General features: G+C 38.0%; 1 protein-coding gene across 1 annotated transcript; it reads left to right on the top strand.

The window, feature by feature from the left end:
* Positions 1–3,140: 3,140 nt before the first annotated feature.
* LOC140822462 (uncharacterized) lies at positions 3,141–7,349 on the top strand. Its single transcript, XM_073183236.1, has 6 exons — positions 3,141–3,337; positions 3,548–4,826; positions 4,908–4,981; positions 5,356–5,423; positions 5,959–6,197; positions 6,309–7,349. Exons 1-6 carry the CDS (start codon positions 3,141–3,143, stop codon positions 7,347–7,349), a joined length of 2,898 nt encoding a protein of 965 aa, XP_073039337.1.
* The last annotated feature ends 13,583 nt before the right edge of the window (positions 7,350–20,932 follow it).

Below are 20,932 nucleotides of genomic sequence, written 5' to 3'. Positions count from 1 at the left end.
GAATAATCATCTATTCATTCTTCAATTAAGAATACTACCATTTAGTGTGAATTCTCAGTCAATATCTTCTAAAATTCATAACAATTGTATAACCAACTTATTCTTAAATCTGTCTTTGATTATACAATGTCTACGGTAGTAGAAACACCATATCTGAATCATATACAGTTCTGGCAACACCGTATTCTCAAAACATCTCAAAACGTAACGAAACTTACGTCCTTGTGTAGCTCAAGTCGAGAGAAGCTCAAAACTGAAGTCAGATTTGAATTCTGATAGACGGATTTCTCACAATCGCGAGTTTAAAAGGCGTAAGGATTTTCTCTCCAAAACCTCGACCTTATTCTGATTTTTCTGAGAAACAGACGCGTCATTCGAACCTATATATACTGCATGCAACTTCAGAAACGTGGCGTCAATTTTCAAGCAACATGTATGACCGCGGGTGCGGTCGTGCAAGGAGCGCGGGTGCGCTCATGCTTCGGCATTATCCTCATTTTCTGAAATTCACCACCGCGGGTGCGGTACATCTTAGACCGCGGGTGCGGTACCACCACCGCGGGTGCGGTCTTGTTCTTATCGTGGGTGCGGTGTCGCCTCGAATAAAATTTGCCAACTTTCTGTCCATGTACCGCGGGTGCGGTCTTGGTTGCACCGCGGGTGCGGTGTGGCTTCGGCCTTTCTTGCAAAAATCCACAATTGCATGACCGCGGGTGCACTTCTGTTCTGGACGCGGGTGCGGTCTTGCAAATCCTATTTTCTCTTGTCTTTTCTTCTCTCATTACATGTCATGCGTTTTCATATCTTCCGAGTCTCACGTTAATAACGATTAATAATCTTGGTTATCGATTCTGTAATTCTTGGGCCTTACAGCTGTCATACGTGTTTGTTGAAAAATAATAACACTTGTCCTTTGCCATGCATATATCAAGTTTTGTCTTCATTCCAACACAACAATTTCAGAAATCCACCGAGAGGATACATGAAATATTCCTCAAGTCATTCAAGCTTAGAGTGTTGATTTTGAAGAATCCAACCAACCGAATTTAAATCCGAGTGTATATTTGTGCTCCTCTCAGCAGGGCTACCTAAGAATGTAAGTTTGGTTCAATTCCAAAATTTTTCAAAATCTATGTGTTGAAAGAATTTTGATATGATTGAGATTATGTGTCCTTGTGATTATGGTGAACGTATATTCGAAACCGGATAGAAGAAATGATACCGTATGCGAGTATTATGATTTTCCAGCATATATGTGTATGAGATTATGCAGATTTTGAGCTTATGATGTATAGATTGTGATGGATATGACTTGATGATATTGAGGATTGATATTTGAGTTAATTGGTATCGAGAAACTACGCCGTTATGCAGTTGAATTGTATCAGGATTGATAAATGATTTGTACAAGGCTTTCTTTGAGTTGTATTGTGATAGAATACATCTATACATTGTCATTTCAGATTAAGATTGACATAGCTGATATTCCGGCTTCGAGACTTCGATTTATTCTAATGACAAGAAGGTATAATTCAATGTTCGATTCGGGAAGACAAAACTCAAATGAGATTCGATTTGAGTTTCCCAAAATCACATACTTGTTATGTTTGTACTTTATATTGATTTATATATATGTACTGAGTTAGGAGAGTCATTGGTAGATACGCCAATTTTCTAAACGTTCGGTGATATCGAAGCATAGGGGAAGATTCACTCCGATTGTAGAATTCGATATAGACAGGACCGAAGTTTAGGAATAAAATGTAACGCCACCCCGATTGGGAGAGTAGGTGGGAGACTTGTTACATCTTATTCACACCGGGATCCCTAGATTTAGATACAAGTCGAGTTAAAGAGTAAGAGTTGAATTGTTTTATCTGTATTAACTAATGTGTTATAATTATTGAAACATGTGTTATGATTTATTATGAAATTGCATGACATGCATGTATACATGTTTATACTGGGATTTGTTCTCACCGGAGTTTCCGGCTGTTGTTGTGTCTGTATGTGTGCATAACAACAGGTGGGGCAGGATCAGGGTCACGACAAAAATGAGAGATCAAGATAGCGTGGAGATTACGGGAGTAGCAGAGGACTAGGAATGTTTACTTTTGATATGTAGTATGTTGTGAACTCTAGTTTGTACTATGGAAATGGAACAAGACTTGTATCTATTTATGTTGAAATGAATAAAGATGTTGTTGCGTATGATTTATATGCATTTGATTTAATGTTAAAAGAAATTTTTTTTATGACCCACATTTTCGAACAAAAATCCAATTAATCCCAAAAGAATTGAGTTAGAGCCCGGGTCCCCACAACTATCATTTCCTTTTCTTTAATTCATGCCATGTTATACCATCTATATTGCCTTGATGATGTATTGTTCATTGAGATGGTATTGTTCGATTTTCATTGCCATTTCCATAGCCATGTTTCAAGCGAAGCCATGTATATATATTTGTTATGTACAACTTTCTTCTTACTGAGTTTTATCTCATTCCAGTTAATGTCATGTGATGCAGGTGATAAAAAGGATTGAAGTGGATAGTACGAGGGGGAGAAGTCATATAGCAAGTTGAAGGGGAAGACTTTTGAACTTTTGTTATGTAACCATTATTTTGGTGAACATTGAAAGTTTAAAATATCATGTATTTGGTAACTTGAATCTTGTGAGAAAATGTGGGGTCATTTTTGAAAATATGTTGATGATGGTTATGGTTAAAAGTATGAAATGTTTTGGTGCAAATAGTATTCTTTCCTTTAAATTGTAATGCTTCCGCGTATGTTATTTATTTAAATTAATTGTCATGGGAGTGGGGTTGTTTCAATTGGTATCAGAGCCAAAGTTCTTCGTACCATATATGATTTCTTCTACCTAGGACAATCGATATGTTTTCGATCCTGCATCTACTGATTTTAACATTGGGATTTGATTCAATTTCATTGCCATTGATGTATCCTTTCTTCATATCTATGTTAAAGTGAGCATTTGTGTAGGATATGCCTCCCAAGAGAAAGAATATTGAAGGGATGATAGGACTCCTGATAAGACTGCAAAGGTGGTCGATGGATTCAGTAAGTTATTGAAGGAGCAAGCAAAGGTCCATGGCGAACAACTTCAACAGCTATTGAGCATGCATACCTTGAGCCAGTGTCGTGGTAGTGGAAGAGGCGAAAGTACAACTGAAAGTTATGTTGAGGGTGCTTATGATCGTTTCAGATGTATGAACCCTCCTGATTTTATTGGAGGGCCTGATCCCTTAGTGGCTCTTGAATGGATCAAATTGTTGGAAGACATATTCGATTATTTGAAGTTCACTGACCAAGAAAGGTAAATTGTGATGTGTTTATGTTGGTCAAAGATGCTCATATCTGGTGGGAAGCCACCAAGGTGACCGTTAATGTTCAAGAATTAAAGTAGAACGAGTTTAAAGATTTATTCTACGCCAAATATTTCTCGAGCGAAGTAAAAGCCAAGAAGGTGAAGGAATTCCTGGAATTGAGGCAGGATGCTTTGTCTGTTACTGAATATACGTTGAAGTTTGAGGAAGGATGTGTTTTTGTTTCCTTTTATTGCTGAGAACGATAAGGATAAAGGTGAACACTTCCTTCGTGGATTGAAGCCAGAGATTCGAAGAGATGTGCATATGTCCAAGGTTGTCACATACCAGGATATTGTTGAGAGGGCCTTGCTAGCCGAGCACAATGATCAAGAGATCGAGAAAGAAAGGCAATTAAGAAGACAAGCTTTCCAAGCTAGAGGACAAGGTGCAAGTGCAAATGTTCGTGGTGGCCACAAAGGTAAGGGTAAGATAGAGCAGCGCTCTAAACCTCCTGTGCCTGCTTCTGATACTGAACGACAGGTATGTCCTAAGTGTGGAAAGCCACACAAGGGTGAGTGTTTGGTGGGTGGTGGACGATGTTTTAGATGCAAGGAGATGGGGCACACGGCATTGAAATGTCCTCTCTCCTCAGGCAAAGGAAAAGTCCAAGGCAGAATTTTTGCTATGACGAAGGAAAGTGTTAATCCTGATTCTTCTGTGATATCAGGTAATATTTTAATCTACGGTAAAGAAGCAATAACATTGATTGACACTGGTGCAACCCATTCTTTTATGTCTGAAGTGTTTATGCATTCTGTTGAACCTACTATTATGTCATTACACTTCAATATTGTGTTTCCCACTGGGGATGAAATTTGTGCCACTAATATTATCAAGGCATGTCCCGTACAAGTGGGTAATAGATTACTGTTTGCTGATCTTATTGTTATTCCAATGGTTGCATTTGATGTTATTTTGGGGATGGATTGGTTATCTGCGTATCGTGCGGTAATTGATTGCGTGGGCAAAACAGTGAAGTTTTTAGCTGATGACCATGATAGTGATGTGTTTGTGGTTCTAGGCTCTTCGATGGGCATTCCTATTATTTCTTGCCTTCAAGCTAATAAGTTGTTGCACAAAGGTTGTATGGGTTTTCTAGCTTCAGTGGTTGATTTGCGAAAGGAAAGTAATTTGCAATTACAGGATATTGATGTGGTTCAGGATTATCCTGACGTGTTTGCTGATGATGTGCCTGGATTACCACCTGATCGAGAGGTGGAGTTTGTTATTGATTTAATTCCAGGTACAACTCTAATTTCCAAGGCTCCATACAGAATGGCTCCTACTGAAATGAAAGAATTGAAGACTCAATTGCAGGAGCTATTAGATAAAGGTTTTATCCGACCTAGTTCCTCACCGTGGGGAGCTCCAGTTTTGTTCGTAAAGAAGAAATATGGATCATTGCGATTATGTATTGACTATCGAGAACTCAACAAGGTAACAGTGAAGAACAAATATCCTTTGCCACGTATTGATGATCTCTTTGATCAATTGCAAGGAGCAACAATATTTTCGAAGATTAACCTTCGGTCCGGTTACCATCAACTGAAGATGAAAAAGGAGGACATATCAAAGACTGCGTTTAGAACAAGGTATGGCCATTATGATTTTTTGGTGATGTCATTTGGGCTAACCAATGCTCCTTCAGTTTTTATGGATTTGATGAATCATGTCTTTAAGCCGTATTTGGATACTTTTGTCATTGTTTGTATTGATGACATCTTGATCTACTCAAAGACACGAGAACTTCATCGTGAGCATTTGAGGATTGTGTTGCAGCTGTTGAGGGATAAGAAATTGTATGCCAAGTTAAAGAAATGTGAGTTCTGGTTGGAGCAGGTGACATTTTTGGGCCACATCGTTTCGAAAGAAGGAATATCTGTTGATCCATCCAAAGTTGAGTTCATAAAGAAATGGTCCATTCCAAAGACAGTTTAAGAGGTAAGAAGTTTTCTTTGTTTGGCAGGATATTACAGACGTTTCATAGCGGACTTTTCGAAGATAGCTTTGCCATTAACGAGTTTGACAAGGAAGGCAACAAAGTTCGAATGGACCATTGAGTGTCAACGAGCATTTCAAACATTGAAAGATAAGTTAACGTCTGCCCCTGTATTAGTACTTCCTTGTGGTACTCAAGATTTTGTTGTATATACAGATGCTTCAAAGCAGGGGTTAGGTGCAGTACTGATGCAGTGTGGGAAAGTGATAGCATATGCTTCTCGTCAGTTGAAGGACTACGAGAAGAATTATCCCACTCATGGCTTGGAGTTGGCGGTAGTGGTTTTTGTTTTAAAGATTTGGCGGCATTATCTATATGGTGAGAAATGTGAAATATTTACAGATCACAAAAGTTTGAGTTATTTATTTTCGCATAAGGAATTGAATATGCAGCAGCGGAGATGGTTGGAACTGGTAAAGGATTTTGATTGCACCATTAGCTATCATCCTGGTAAAGCTAATGTGGTTGCGGATGCTTTGAGACGCAAATCGAGTTCATTATTGGGTTCCATGATTTCTAAACCTTTGTTATTTGATTTGCAAAGAAATGAAATCAATTTGGTATCTTCAGGTATAGTTGCTCGATTATCTGCACTGGTTCTCCACTCAACCTTATTTGATCGAATTTTGAAGGAACAACAGCTGGACACTCAGTTATTAGAGTTGAAGAGAAAAAATGATCTGACAGGAGTTTCAGAGTTTGGGTTGAATCGTGATGGTTTATTGACCTTTCGAGGTAAGATATGTGTCCCTATGGGTGATGTCATTCGAAAAGATGTACTTCTTGAAGCTCATACAGCGCCATATTCTGTACATCCTGGTAGTACCAAGATGTATCATGACCTTCGAAGTCTTTACTGGTGGACAGGTATGAAGAAATATATCATGTTATTTGTTTCTGAATGTCTAACCTGTCACCAGGTTAAGATTGAGCACCAGAGACCAGCGGGATTGTTGCAATCCTTGCCTATACCGCAATGGAAATGGAAGCTCATAACTATGGATTTTGTTGTTGGGTTACCAAGGACGCAGAAAGGCTTCAATTATATTTGGGTGATCGTGGATCGATTGACCAAGTCATATCATTTTCTTCCTGTCAAGACGACGTATTCTATGAATCAATATGATGAGGCTTATATTCAGGAAATTGTGAAACTTCATGGAATACCGGTATCGATAGTTTCATATTGTGATCCAAGGTTTACATCAGAATTTTGGAAGAGTTCTCATAGAGCCTTGGGAACGAAATTGGCTTTTAGTACAGCCTACCATCCTCAAAGCGACGGTCAATCAGAAAGGGTTATCCAAATTCTCGAAGATATGCTAAGGGCTTGTACGATTGATTTCCCGGGAAGTTGGGATTCCAAGTTGCCTTTGGTGGAGTTCACGTATAATAACAGCTACCAGTCTTATATAGGCATGGCACCTTATGAAGCTTTATATGGAAGAAAGTGCCGATCTCCTTTATTTTGGGACGAGGTAGGTGAAAGGAAGATGTTGGGCCCGGAGTTGGTTCAACAAACATCAAATGTTGTGGCATTGATCCAAGAAAGAATGAGGACCGCTCAGTCTCGACAGAAGTGTTATGCCGATGTTCGACGACGACCTTTAGCATTCGAGGTTGGTGATCATGTATTTATTAAGATAGCTCCTCTCAAGGGAGTTATGCGATTTGGCAAGAAAGGTAAGTTAAGTCCTCGATATATTGGGCTGTTTGAGATTCTTGATAAAATTGGAGACCGAGCCTATCGTCTTGCATTGCCACCGGACTTGGATCGAGTTCACAACGTATTTCAAGTTTCTATGCTACGTAAGTACCTTTCTAATCCATCTCATGTCCTTCGGTATGATTCATTGGATCTTTTTCCTAACCTAAGTTACGAGGAAATTCCGGTTCAAATTCTTGATCGCAAAGTTAAAGTGTTGAGAAATAAAGAAATTGGCCTTGTCAAAGTTCTTTAGAGGAATCATGTTATTGAAGAGGCAACATGGGAACCGGAAGAGGAGATGAAACATCGTTATCCTAATTTATTTGACGGTAAGCAAATTTAGGGGACGAAATTTTTTTAAGGGGGGGAGATTGTAATATCCCAACCTTTTATCATTTATTGTTTATAATATTATTTTTGGTTGGGCGTTTAGGAAATATGTTTATTGGAATGATTATTATATGGTCATTGTTTATGGTTATTGGGCCGTACGAGATTCTCGAGAAGATAGGAGATCGTGCCTATCGACTCGCATTACCGCCTTCATTATCGGAGATACATGACGTCTTTCATGTATCTATGCTGCGGAAGTATCTCCCTGATGATTCTCACATTATTCAGCCAGACGAGGCAGAACTTGATGAATCTCTGAGTTACATCGAAAAACCAATCCAGATTATTGATCGTAAAGAAAAACAACTCAGAACGAAGACTATTCCTCTTGTAAAAGTTCAATGGACTCGTCATGGCATTGAAGAAGCTACCTGGGAGACTGAATCAGACATGAGGCAAGAGTTTCCAGAAGTATTTCGATGATATGAGTCTTTTATCTCAGTTTCTATTATTTTTTACTGAATTATTGTATTGATGTGAGGCATCTGATATGATTACCTGAGATTTCGAGGACGAAATCATATCTTAGGGGGGGAGAATTGTAATGCCCGAGATTTGCAGTGTTGTTAATCTAAAATGATTTGTTGATTAAAACAACTAAAATGATTTGTTGATTAATTGATGTGATTATAGATGGAATAGATTAGACCGGGATAGGCGGAAAGAAGATTTGAAATATGTGTGAGGATTGAGCCTCGCGCATATGCGCATTCATGCCGGGCGTATATGCGCGTAGTGGGCAGAGAACCTCGTGCATATGCGCGACATGAATCCGTGCATGTGTGCGAGGGTACCCGAGAGTTGCGAAAAATGAACAAGGGCCTCATGCATATGCGCCGAGTGAGGGCGCGCATATGTGTGAGCTGCCGTGTAGACACGTGCTGAGACTTAGTGTCTCGCGCATATGCGCCGAGTGATGTTCCGCATATGCGCGAGATGTGCAGCACGTAGGATGAGCCACCTATCTTTGGCATGCAAGATGTATATATATATATATATATAATTTGTATTCTTTCCTTCAACTGAAACAAAAAAGGAAAATAGAGAATTCAGAGGAAAGAGCAAAGTTCTTTGATCGTAGATTGAAGATTTCACAAAAATCCAACCGTCCGATTTCAATCCGACTTCAGTACCATTTTTCTATCGACGAGAGCTTTAACTGGACGTAAGTTTTGTTACGTTTTGTTCAGATTTGAAATTATGATATTTTTGTAATCGAATACACTTCATATATGATGTTCTTGGCATGTTAGACATCATGGAATCGAAGTCAGATTGAGAAACAGATTGATTATGAAATTGTTATGATTTTTCGGAATATATCGATTGATATTGGACAGATTTGGATTATGGATTGATTACAGATTATATTGGATATGGGTTATAGATTGTAATTGATATATGTTGATGTGGTATTGACGGGGATGTCGAGATCGTTCCGTTATGCCGTTGATTTTTAGTTGAATCCAGATTGATCAGATTGGATTGATTTGAGCAGTATATTTATATGATATTATTGATATTGTCATTGCCAGATTGAGGGATTGACAGATTTTGAATTCCAGACAGGAACGTCGTCAGAACTACAATAAAAGAAAGGTATAAGTCAACGTGGTATTGGTAGATCGACTCGAGTAAGATATACTTGAGTTTCCCTAAATCACATACTTATTATTATTATGTTCATTGATTTGATTTGATATGCTTATTCTATGAATGTATAGAAAGCAGGTCTTAGTCGAGTGATCTTGTAACATCAGTGTCGATAGTGATGAAATCGTCACTGGCACATTGCACGTTGTCACAAGATAGTTGAATTGGCGATAGTGCCACAGTCTGTGACGGATAGGTCAGGACACCGGATGTTTGGTTATATCGAAGTGGATAGAATTGGATTTTCTTCTATTACTGATGTTCGATATAGGAATACCAACGTCTGGAAACCGGGATCCCTAGACTAGGATTGAGTCTAGTCTGAGACGTGGAGTCACGAGTATGATTGACAGTTTTGTATTGATTATGTTTTCAGATTTGATGCATATTACTGGTATTTGTTACATGCTTTTACATTGTTTATATGATTGCATATTTCATTGATTTATACTGGGATTTTATTCTCACCGGAGTTATTCGGCTGTTGTCGTGTTTGTACGTGTGCATGACAATAGGTGGGATAGGTTCAGGGTCGAGGAGATGAAGAGAGATCGTGATTAGAGTGGAGACTACGGACTTTGGTTTGAGATAGGGTTTGAAACACTTGATACGTAGTTGTTAAACCTTAGCTCGAATGATTGTATATAGTACCAGACTTGTACTTTTAATACTGATATGTATATTTGCATGTATTTCATTACGTTCCGCAATTAAAAAAAATTTAGACACTGTTTATTATAATTGATTAAATTGTCCTAATGATGATTAAGAACATGATTAACGTCTGGGTCCCCACAGGATCACCGAGACTGAAGGCCTCATTTGCAATATCACGTAATTTTCGATCATATTCCACAATAGTCTCGTTTTCCTCCATCCTTAAGTTTTCAAATTTGGAGGTTAACATCCTGAGTTTGGTTCTGCGAACACTTTCTGACTATTCGCAGTGCTTTTGAAGAATATCCCAAGCTTCCTTGGCAGATATGCATTTAGTTATGACACTGAACTTATTGATGTCAACAGATGTGAATATAGCATTAAATGCCTTCGAATTGAAGTTCGAGGTTTGGACTTCATCATTGGACTAAGTACTTTCTGGTTTAGTTATGCTATCACCATCATTATCAATTGTCCTCGGTGGGGACCATCCATCTAAGACACGTTGCCAAGCCCCCTCTTCGATAGATTTGATGAACAACCTCATCTTGACTATCCAAAGAGCATAGTATGAACCATCCATGACAGATGGTCTGAACGCAGTGGTTGATGCTAGTTAATCCATCAGGTTATTAGTATATTTCCTTTACGAACAGCAGCATGAAAGAATGAATCACTTAGTGTATCAAGTGTTGGCTCTGATACCACTTGAAATAATTATTGCGCATAAATTAACAGGAAATAAATATTTTAAAACTAGTATATCAGAATTGGGTGTTGTGCTCGGTGTTGACAACACAAGCACACAACACGGCAACGGAAATTTATTATCTAACACAGATATAACTTTAATAAATAAACACTTGGATTAAATTTTGCACAAGTACAAAGACGTGCGACGCCTCATGGCAAAAATTTAACTGGAAAAATTATGTAAATCGTTTACACCAAAATCACACTAGTGAAAGTAACGAAACTAAATTCCTTGACACTCCAAGGAAATAACATGCATCAAACACCGAAAATACTAGATGCATGAAACAAAAAGAATGTTGCTTAAAATTAAACAAAGCCACTCTTCGATCAACACTCTGCGTCAGTATTGTTCACTCTTAGATCAACACTCTGCGTCAGTGTTTGTAATGCCCGAAATTTAATCATTATAATCAGACGTTGATTATTGACATGATTGAGGTTATAAGAAATCAAATGACGAGGCCGGGCGTCGTGGCATGGTTAGCCAAGAATTTTGGACAGAACCTTCGGCGCTCGAGCGGTAGAAAAAGACCGCCCGAGCGCCAATGCACCACCAGATTTTGTTTTGGGCAGAATGTATGGCGCCCGAGCGGTAGAATGTTACCGCCCGAGCTCCATTGGATAACAAGCTAAGCTCAGACAGAAGGTCCCGCGCCCGAGCGGTGATTTATTACCGCTCGAGCGCCGCTGAAGTTTTGTGGAAAACGAGCCACGTTTCATTAACATGCAATTTGATATATATATAGAACGTTTGCTTCAGAATTCAGTAAAAAGAAAAGAGAAGGAACGAGAAATCCTCCGAAAATCCTTACGCCTTTTGTGAGAAATCCGTCCGTCTGATTTTGAATCCGACTTCAGCACCGAGTTCCTATCAACGCAGGCTACAACTGGACGTAAGTTTTGTTACGTTTAGACATGTTTTGAATTTATGATATTGTCAGAATTGAATATGATTCAGATATGGCGTTTCTGCTACCGTAGACATTATAGAATTGAAGTCAGATTAAAGAACAGACCGTTTCTGTAATTGTTATGATTTTTGAAAGATATTGACTGAGATTCTATATCAGAATAGTGTTAATATTCAGAGTAGGAATTATGTTGACACAGATTATGAGTTCCAGTATTATATTTGTGATGTTCAGATTGACGGGGTTATTCAGATTGTATTATTATGCCGTCGAAACATCAGTTGAATTAGATTGATCAGATTCAGTTATGATTTCGATTATATCGTGATATCATTGATATGAATCAGATTGTACCTTGTTCAGATATGGATCAGATTATATACTGATTTGAGTATTGATCAGAACAGGTTTTGAATTGAGTTTTATAGTGATATTGTATTTGTACGATTGTCATTGCCAGACTGGGTATGGACAGATCAGAATGCATGACTTCGTCTTCGTCAGATCGAGAGAATAAAGGTATAAATAAATGTTGATTCGGGATTGCACAACTCGAGTTAGGTTTGACTTGAGTTTCCCTAAATCACATACTTTACTTTATTGCATTGATATTTGCAGATTATCAGATTGATATGTTAATGTATTGACTTAGAACAGAGTCAGAGTCCGAGTCTAGGGCAGACAGCCTAGCTAGGGCAGAACCGCCGAGTCTTTCTCAGAACCGATAAGACTCTAGACTTACGGTGTATCGAAGAGCCTTAGATGTAGATCGACGTCTATCTCAGACACTCGATACAGCATACCAAAGTCTAAATTAGATTGGGATCCCTAGATTTAAGATAAGATAAGAGTAGATCACGAGTCATTGATTCATGTAATCAGATTAGATACATGTTTTGATGTTTGTTTATGCTTTTATATATGTTTTATATGATTGCATTTAATACATTGTTTATACTGGGATATTTATATCTCACCGGAGTTATCCGGCTGTTGTCTTGTTTTGTATGTGTGCATGACAACAGGTGGAGCAGGATCAGGGTCCAGAAGATGAGGAGAGATCGAGATTAGAGTGGTGATCACGGATTTGGATGTAGATAGGTTTTATTACTTGAATGTAGTAGTTGAACCAAATTTTAAATTAGAGGCATGTTATACAAGATTTGTATTATTATACTAGTTTGTATAATATATTGATTCCATTACCTTCCGCATTTTAAAAGAAAAATTTTTAGACCCTGTTTATCTTAACTGATAATTAAACCCCAAAGATGATTAAGAAGATGATTAGCGTCCGGGTCCCCACAGTGTTGTTCTTGAGTGTTGGAAACACCAATCAGCAACACAGTCTCGAGGTAGACGGACCACTCTTGCTCCTTCTGCAAATCTTCAAAAGTGAATATATTTCAGCAAAGATCATGTAGCCGTCAGAATATCTTCCTGCTTCTCTCCATCTTTTTATTGATAATTAACCCACTTATATATAGTCACTTTTGACCTTGATCTTCATAGATCCTTCCCACCTATAAGCAAGGAAAACTAGAGTTTAATAGGAATCAAATTCTTATCCAAGGTAACTGCACTATATCTTATAGATAGGCTCCTAAATTAATTAAATGATTCCTAATAATAGGATTCACTATATCTAGGAAAGCAAATCTATCAGTTTAGTCTAGAAGTGCAAAATAAAAATAAAATCTCAATTGAATTAGGAATAAAATATTACTTTCATAATGGATTTAATATGTGATTTTTGTTAGAGTAGGTGTTCAACAAATCAACTGATGGCTTAAGCTATATTGACTTTTACGTAAAAGCAATATTTATTTTAATATTATTGTACGGTTTTGCCAATTATGGTATTTGATTTATTTATAAACTCATGCAAGCTGCATAGATAAAGATCTTGAATACGGTATAGGTACCATGAGGTCTCTCTTGCAATGTAAGATCATGAAACTCATTAGAAGTGTACCTCTCGTATATTTTAAACAGGTTCTTAGCCAAATCAGTCATTTAAAATAAAAAAAAAGTCGTTTGAACTTGAGACTAGCTTTTGTAATGTAAAAGTCATGTTTCATTGGTAAGGACATAGATATGTCCATTAATACATAAGAGTGATCATGTAGAGCCCAAATTCAGTACACGTAAAACTCATGTATTTATTTAAATGCTAAATCATTTATTTTAATTTAAAATGAGTTTTAGCCATGCATGATTTATTTAAATGAATTATTTAAATTATTTATGTTTATGTGAAGCACGTTAAATGTTTTTCGAGTTTCATGTTTCAGGCGATTATTCGATGCGGGACCGAAGAATAGAGACCGGTGACAATTTTGACAATTTTAAAATGTGGTATCTGATTTTAAGTTGAGGTTGGGGCATTTTAAATAAATTATTATGTTTTTAGCATTTTTCGAGTCTAATTGATTTATTTAGTGAGTTTAGAATTTTAAAACTTTTAAAGTTGGCTTTGTGCAATTAATTTTGTTAGAAAGGAGATTTTAATAATATTTGTGTGTATTTTATTCCAATTAAGGGAATTGTTAAGTTAGTGTTTGATTAACTTTTATTTAATGGTTAATTTTTATTTAAGCAAATCAATTCCCTAAATTTCTCTAAAACACACGCGCACACACCCCTACACACAACTCACACGTAAAAACACACAACACACACCTACACATTTTATTTTTCAGATTTTTGAGAGACAAAACCTAGGGTTCTTGAGAGAAGAGCAGCCGCCCCATTCCTTTGAATTTCCAGAAAGTTTTCGGTAATTTTTATTGCAAGAAAATCGAGCCACAATCGTCCCTGATCAAGCCTCGCTCCGTTCCCCCTTCGATATCGCCGTATCGTGAGTTTTTCATATCAAAAGGCACGTATATTCTGTTTTTCCTGCGTCGATCTTGTCATAGTATTTATGTTGATGTTTATTATGTGTAAAATTCATGTTTGAGGTTTATAGTTTGAGCAGAAAATTGGTTGGATCAATTTTGAAATAAATCTTAGATATAGAAATTCATTTTTCGCTGTATTTTAAAAACTACAATTTTTCGGTCAAGAATTTGGGAAATCTTTCAACATATGAAACGTAGAACTTTTTGATACCTACGATTTGATATAAGATTCGAAATATTTTGATAATAATTGAGTGAGTTATGGTGTTTTTCGTGGGACTGCTCAAATTGTTTTTTTTTTAAATTTATGTTATTGATGTATTCTTAAAGTTTATTTGTTGCAGGCTTCGTTGGGAACGTTGGGTGACTGCTGCTGCGTTTAAGCATGGTGACTATGATGTGCGGTTGATGTTTGGTGCTTCGTCTCGGGTCGATAGACACTTGGTTGCAGAAGTCGTCGAAAGTATTTTGGTGTTAAAATTCATGTTTTTGGATTATGTTGCGTAGTTGTTGTATGTTGTTTTTTTGGGGACATTTGTTTGAGTTGAAGCGTTGTTATAGCATCCTAAGATGAGTCTCGTTGAATCGGTTCGAGTCGTTTGAGCGTGAATTTTAAAATTGCATTAAAATGTGTTATTTTTGGTTGGTTGTGCGGAGGATTAGCGCCGCAGCGCTCACGAGGTAGCGCCGCAGCGCCTGTTCTACGCAAGCCAGCCGCCGCGGCGCTGCTCTTGTGGCGCCGCCGCGCTTGGCCTGCGGCATAGCTAGCACCGCGGAGCTAGGCTAGGCGCTAGGCAGTGCCGCATCGAAGCACTATCCAACGCCTAGGCACTCATCCATGACTTTTTAAAACAGTATTTTAGGCTCATGTCTTCTATGTTTTGGGAAATGTTCACACATCATTGTAGGATTTGTTTCGGGGGTTGATTTCATGGTTTAGTAAAATGATTAGATGAGGTCAAGTCCCGAGCGATTTAGAACGTCATAAGAAAATTGTCATTTTGGGTGGTGAGCACGATTATTATGTCTAAATATGGAAATTAAGTGCTTGAATCTTGTTAGTAGGAGCAGCATCGACCCCAAGCGAGACCCAACGAATCCCTCAACGTCAAGTAAGTATGTTCTGTTAGAGTAGGTGCACGTCGAGCCAAGTGTTGGCCGACTGTTCACGATGAAACTCTTTGTATAAACGATCTTTATTTTAATAATATTTGAATTTATTAATTTGGCGCATCTTTATCTTTATACCCATGCTAGTTGCATAGATAAAGTCCTTGAATATACAATAGTAGAAAGAATATGAGATGCTCATATGATGAGTATCATGAAACTCATATTTGGAATACTGTATATTCTAAACCGTTCCTAGTCGATTCAGCCGCCACTAAGAAGGATAAAGGCCGCTCGAGTTAGAGACTAGTATCTGCGATGTGAGTACCATGTTTCATTGGTAGGGGACATTGTGATGTCCGAGCATGCAGATAGGTGCTCCTGGTAGAGTGCACTGAACAACCCTCTATAAAGGACTTTCCAAGTGGTTCTCACTTATCGAGTGGAAAAGTCCTAGTTTTTGGTTGTACACCATTAGTCCTTATGACCCGGGACAACATTGAGACTCTATGTGCTAGCGTTTCACTTTGACTTGTTTACCGACTCTTATGGGGTCATCAGGTGGCAAGATTGGGTGTTACGGCGAAACATATAGGAGTCGATGCATTGTAGCCGGGGATTCACCGCTTACCTACGGGTATGGATATCCTATGTGTTTTTCATGTATGTGTGGGTTGAAATCTCTGATCAGAGTATGGTGGTAATTATGAAAGGGGTTTCATAGATTACACCATCGATGCAACCACAACATGACACATAGTATCGATTCATTGACAACTCTCGATAAACCAATAGTTGTCGAATCGGTCGGGTTATATGAGTTGAAGGGACCGTACTGTACGCTAACCATAATTGAATGGTTCTTGCAGGCACTATCATGTGATACCTAGGGAATCACGTAAGCGATGCTGCTAGGCGTTTAACGTGATTGGTTGGGTACTATCAGACTTGAGTTCTGACGTACTATCAAGGAGTTGATAAGTAAAAATGGAGCAATTGGGGTATGCTCGAATAAGGATATGTTTAGTCCGAATCACATAGAGATGTGAACCCACGGCTAGTTGTATCAATGAACCATTGAGGGCCACACAAGTATTAGCTTTGTAAATCCCGATGAGAAGTAAAATAGTTCAATGTGTTGAACGGCTTATAAATGTGTTTATAAGCGTAAAGAAAAATAGAAGTATGACTTCTATGAGAGAAATATAAATTTTAATTTATGGAAGTGTTCCTAGATTAAAATTTGGCCAAGTAAATAATGTAGTTGAAAATTGTGATTTTCATAAACATTATTGAGGACTAAATTAAATTAATTCAAGTGTTGAATTAATTAAACACTAGTGGACCTAGTAGAGTCTAAATAATTAAATAATTCAAGTGTTGAATTAATTAAATTATATTGAGTCTTGTAGAGCTCAATTAAAATAATTATTTAACTAGTGGGACTTGAATAAATTCAAGTAGTATTTAATTAATCTCAAATGTGTTTGAGATAATTAAAAATTTTAGTCCATGGTTTTTTTAATGTGTTAGAAACCATATAATATATGTGAGACATGCTAGGGTTTGCATGCTTGGGAGGTGAAGAGGTGTGGATTACTTTTTATTAAAAAATTCAAAAAGGATGCAACTTTTGAGAGACAACTTTTTCAACAACCAAGGCTAGTCTCCCACACTCTCCCAACACCTCACTTGGCCGAATTCTTGAGGGTTTTTCTCTCCCATTTTTCTTCCATTTTTGTTCTTCATTTTTCTTGGAGAATAAAATCTTCTCTTTGAAAAATCCTTAAGTTTTTCTAGTGCAAAACTTGAGGGGGTTTGCCTTGCTAGTGGTGGGCCTTATTTCTTGAAGGAAAGAAGGAGGAGCTTGTAGATTTGCCTACCAAAGAAGAGCTTTGTTGTTTACAACAAAGTTGGTGCCATTCATCAACCTTGAGAGGTTGATAGGTAAATCTCTAAACATCCTATGTTTGATGTTGTTTTGTAAATATTATGCAAAAACCATGGTGGCCGAAATTTCTAGCTTAAAATGTTAAATATTTGACTTCCGTTGCGCTTCCGGCCACCGTAACGGATCCGCTTTCAAGTGGTATCCGAGCTAAGGTTACGGTTTTTGTGTTATATTTACGTAATATTGTATTGAGATCGGTTTCTAACCGCTTGAGAAATATTTTTGCAAGGAAATTCAAAGGGCCGAAAATTTGAAGAAACAAAAAAAAAAAATATATTTTTCGGGCAGCCGAGGGGCAGCCCCATGGGCTGCCCGAAATACTACTTTTTAAAATAAAAAAAAAATATATTTTGTGTGTTGCCGGAATCCGGCGACGGAGCTCCGGCGACGGCGATGACGGCTAGGGTTTCCAAAAGTGTTTTGGAGAATCTTAGTGTCATGGGCCTTGAGATGTTGAGCCATTGGATGGACAACATAATTTGTGAAATTTAAATGGGCCAAAATATTTTTTGGTGAAAAATGAATTTTGGGCCCTTAAGTTTAAATTTACAATTGTTGCACATATTTTCTCATAAAATAAATAATTGAAGTAGGACTTTAATTATTTATAGTAAATTGTGATTTACAAGAAATTCGATTATAAATAAATTAATTTGAAAGTAGACAAAGGAGTTTGTATACTTTGTTAATTTAATTTATAATTGTGGCGGTTAGTGATTGGATCAAGATATATAATATTGGATCAATTAATTATAGTGATAATTAATTGATGGTGTATGATATGTGATATTATGCATGAAGGATGATCAAAAGCCCAAGCCCAATTTGCTAGGTGTATGCTTGGATATTTGTGTTGTATGATTGTAATAATTATCAATTTAAAGTGGGCTTGGTTTATGGCCCGTTCCCACCCCATGAGATGTATCCCTATGTGCCATGGATATTTAATTGTAAATATTAGAATAGTGGAAGATCAAGATTGGAAGATGGTGGCCTTGGTGATTATGAAGATCGAAGACATGTAATATTGGATGCTAATGTAATAATTTAGTTGCATTGCATCCCTTGCATTTACCCTAGGATTGGACCTAGGCCCGTGTTTTGCTCACACGGGCCATTAGTATTGGGGCAATTGATCATCCTTGTACTGTTTTCTATTTATAATATATGCATGATATGTTATAAATAATGAGTATGTGCGTTATTATTATTATAATAACAAAGTTGCATGAATCCGGCAAACATACGATCAAACATGGCGAGCTTTTAAAATAAAATTAATGATGAGACCTTTCAAAATTAAAAAACCCTCATTTTGAATAAGATTCAAAATTAATATCAAGTCCGAAAAGGGGAATTATAAATTTGGTTATAATTTCCTTGTCTTCCATCAACAATGGGTGCATGATGAACGCTACCCGTACTCGGGGCTCGGCTCATTTTATTGGGGGGGCCCTTAGTGCCGGAAAGCTGTGACATTCATTGACATGGTGATGTGAACTAAGTGGAACTCCCATGACTTCGACTCAGATAATTGAGGGAACTCATGGCGACCGTCCATTAAGGTTCAACATCGATGGGTAAGGCTTGACACGTAAAGATGAACGACGTCTATAATGGGTCCTAATCAAACGTGAGACAAAAGTTTACGAGAAGGGTTGCATTGTGATGCAATTGGGAAACTAACTTTTAGGAATTGTGATTGGCTGTATAAACGGGATCATAATTCGCTAATTGGACCTTACGTACCTACTGAGGAAAGGAGTTTCCCGTTTTCACTAGAGGGTAGTGAAAATGTCAAAACAGTGGGAGCGATAATTTATAAAGTAAAAGTCCAAACTTTATATCTTATTAAATATTTTAAAATAGTCATTAACATTTATCTGTTTTACTTTTCAGTACAAATTTTTGACAATGTCATCAATTCGCAATCCGTTTTCCGTTATTCTCGAAAAACACGTTCTAACCGGACCTAACTATATCACTTGGCTAAGAAATCTAAAGATTGTCTTGAACTCGGAGAAAATCGTATACACACTGACTGAGTCGCCCCCTGATGAGGCTCCGACTAACTGCAGTCCCGAGGAACTGCAGACCTACAAGGATTGGTGCGACCATGACTTGAAGGCCAAGTGTTATATGCAGGCTTCGATGAACGATGAGCTGCAAAGGCGATTCGAGGATGCTAAGAATGCTGCTGACATTCATATGCACCTCAAGGAGCTCTTCGGTGAGCAGACTCGGCCTTTGAGGCATACCACAGTAAAGGAGCTCATCACTTTACGCATGCGAGATGGGACTTCGGTCCATGAGCATGGCCTAAAGTTGATTGGGCTCGTGGACAAGCTCGTTGGCATGGATTTGATCTTTCCATCGGAGTTGACCACGGATGTGCTACTGTTGTCACTGCCGAACTCGTTCGATCCTTTTGTGGTGAATTTCAATATGAACAAGCTCGAGCCCAGCCTTGAAGAGTTGGTGAACATGCTTGTGACCTTTGAGTCCACAATCAAAAAGGAGAAGTCGGTTCTTTATGTGGGCTCTTCATCTGGCACGAAGACCGGTCCACCTGGGAAAGGAAAGAAGCGTTCTTTCAAGCGCCCCAAGAAGAGCGAGCCCTTGAAGAGGCAGACTCCGAGTCCCGTAGTGGCAGCCGCGCCAGCCAAGGCTGAGAAGACAGTTGACATCTGTCATCACTGCAAGAAGCCTGGACATTGGAGGCGTAACTGCAGGGAATATCTTGCGCAGAAGGGTTCTGGCAAGGGTATGTTCTATATTGAAGTAAATATCTCGATTAATTCTACTTCTTGGGTATTAGATACCGGCTGTGGCTCACATCTCTGTAATGATTTGCAGATGATGGGAAGAAGTAGGAGGCTCCGAGAGGGTGAGACCTTCCTGAGGATGGGCAATGGAGCAAGGGTTGCTGCCAAAGCCGTAGGAGATGTTTATTTAATATTGAACAATGATTTTAAGCTTGTTTTGAGAGATGGTTTGTATGTACCAGACTTGGTTAAAAACATTATTTCCATTTCTATGCTTGATATTGATGGATTTTCTTGTTTATTTGGCAAAGGTGTTTGCAATATTTACAAGAATGAATGTTTAGTTGGTACGGGTGAACTTGAAAACAATCTCTACACCTTAAAATTAAAAGATATTCCACTTAACAATGTCCAAACGATAACAACAACAAATAAGCGCAAACAAGATACTCTTAATTCGGCACAATTATGGCATGCTCGATTAGGTCATATTTCCCTAAGAAGGATGAACAAGCTAGTGGGAGTTGGCATGTTTGATATGTCCGATATTAATGCTCTCACGACTTGTTAATCCTGTCTAAAAGGAAAGATGACCAAAATTCCCTTTAAGGGCCATGCGGAGCGAGCCAAAGGGTTATTGGATTTGATCCATACCGACGTGTGCGGTCCACTTAGCATCACCACTAAGCATGGACATTCCTACTTCATCACCTTTACCGATGACTTTTCGAGGTATG

The sequence above is a fragment of the Primulina eburnea genome, unplaced genomic scaffold (assembly GCF_022965805.1).
Source record: "Primulina eburnea isolate SZY01 unplaced genomic scaffold, ASM2296580v1 ctg857_ERROPOS2198143, whole genome shotgun sequence".
Lineage (NCBI taxonomy): Eukaryota > Viridiplantae > Streptophyta > Magnoliopsida > Lamiales > Gesneriaceae > Primulina > Primulina eburnea.
Note: the sequence above shows the minus strand (reverse complement) of the source record. Positions and strands in the feature narration are given on the sequence as shown.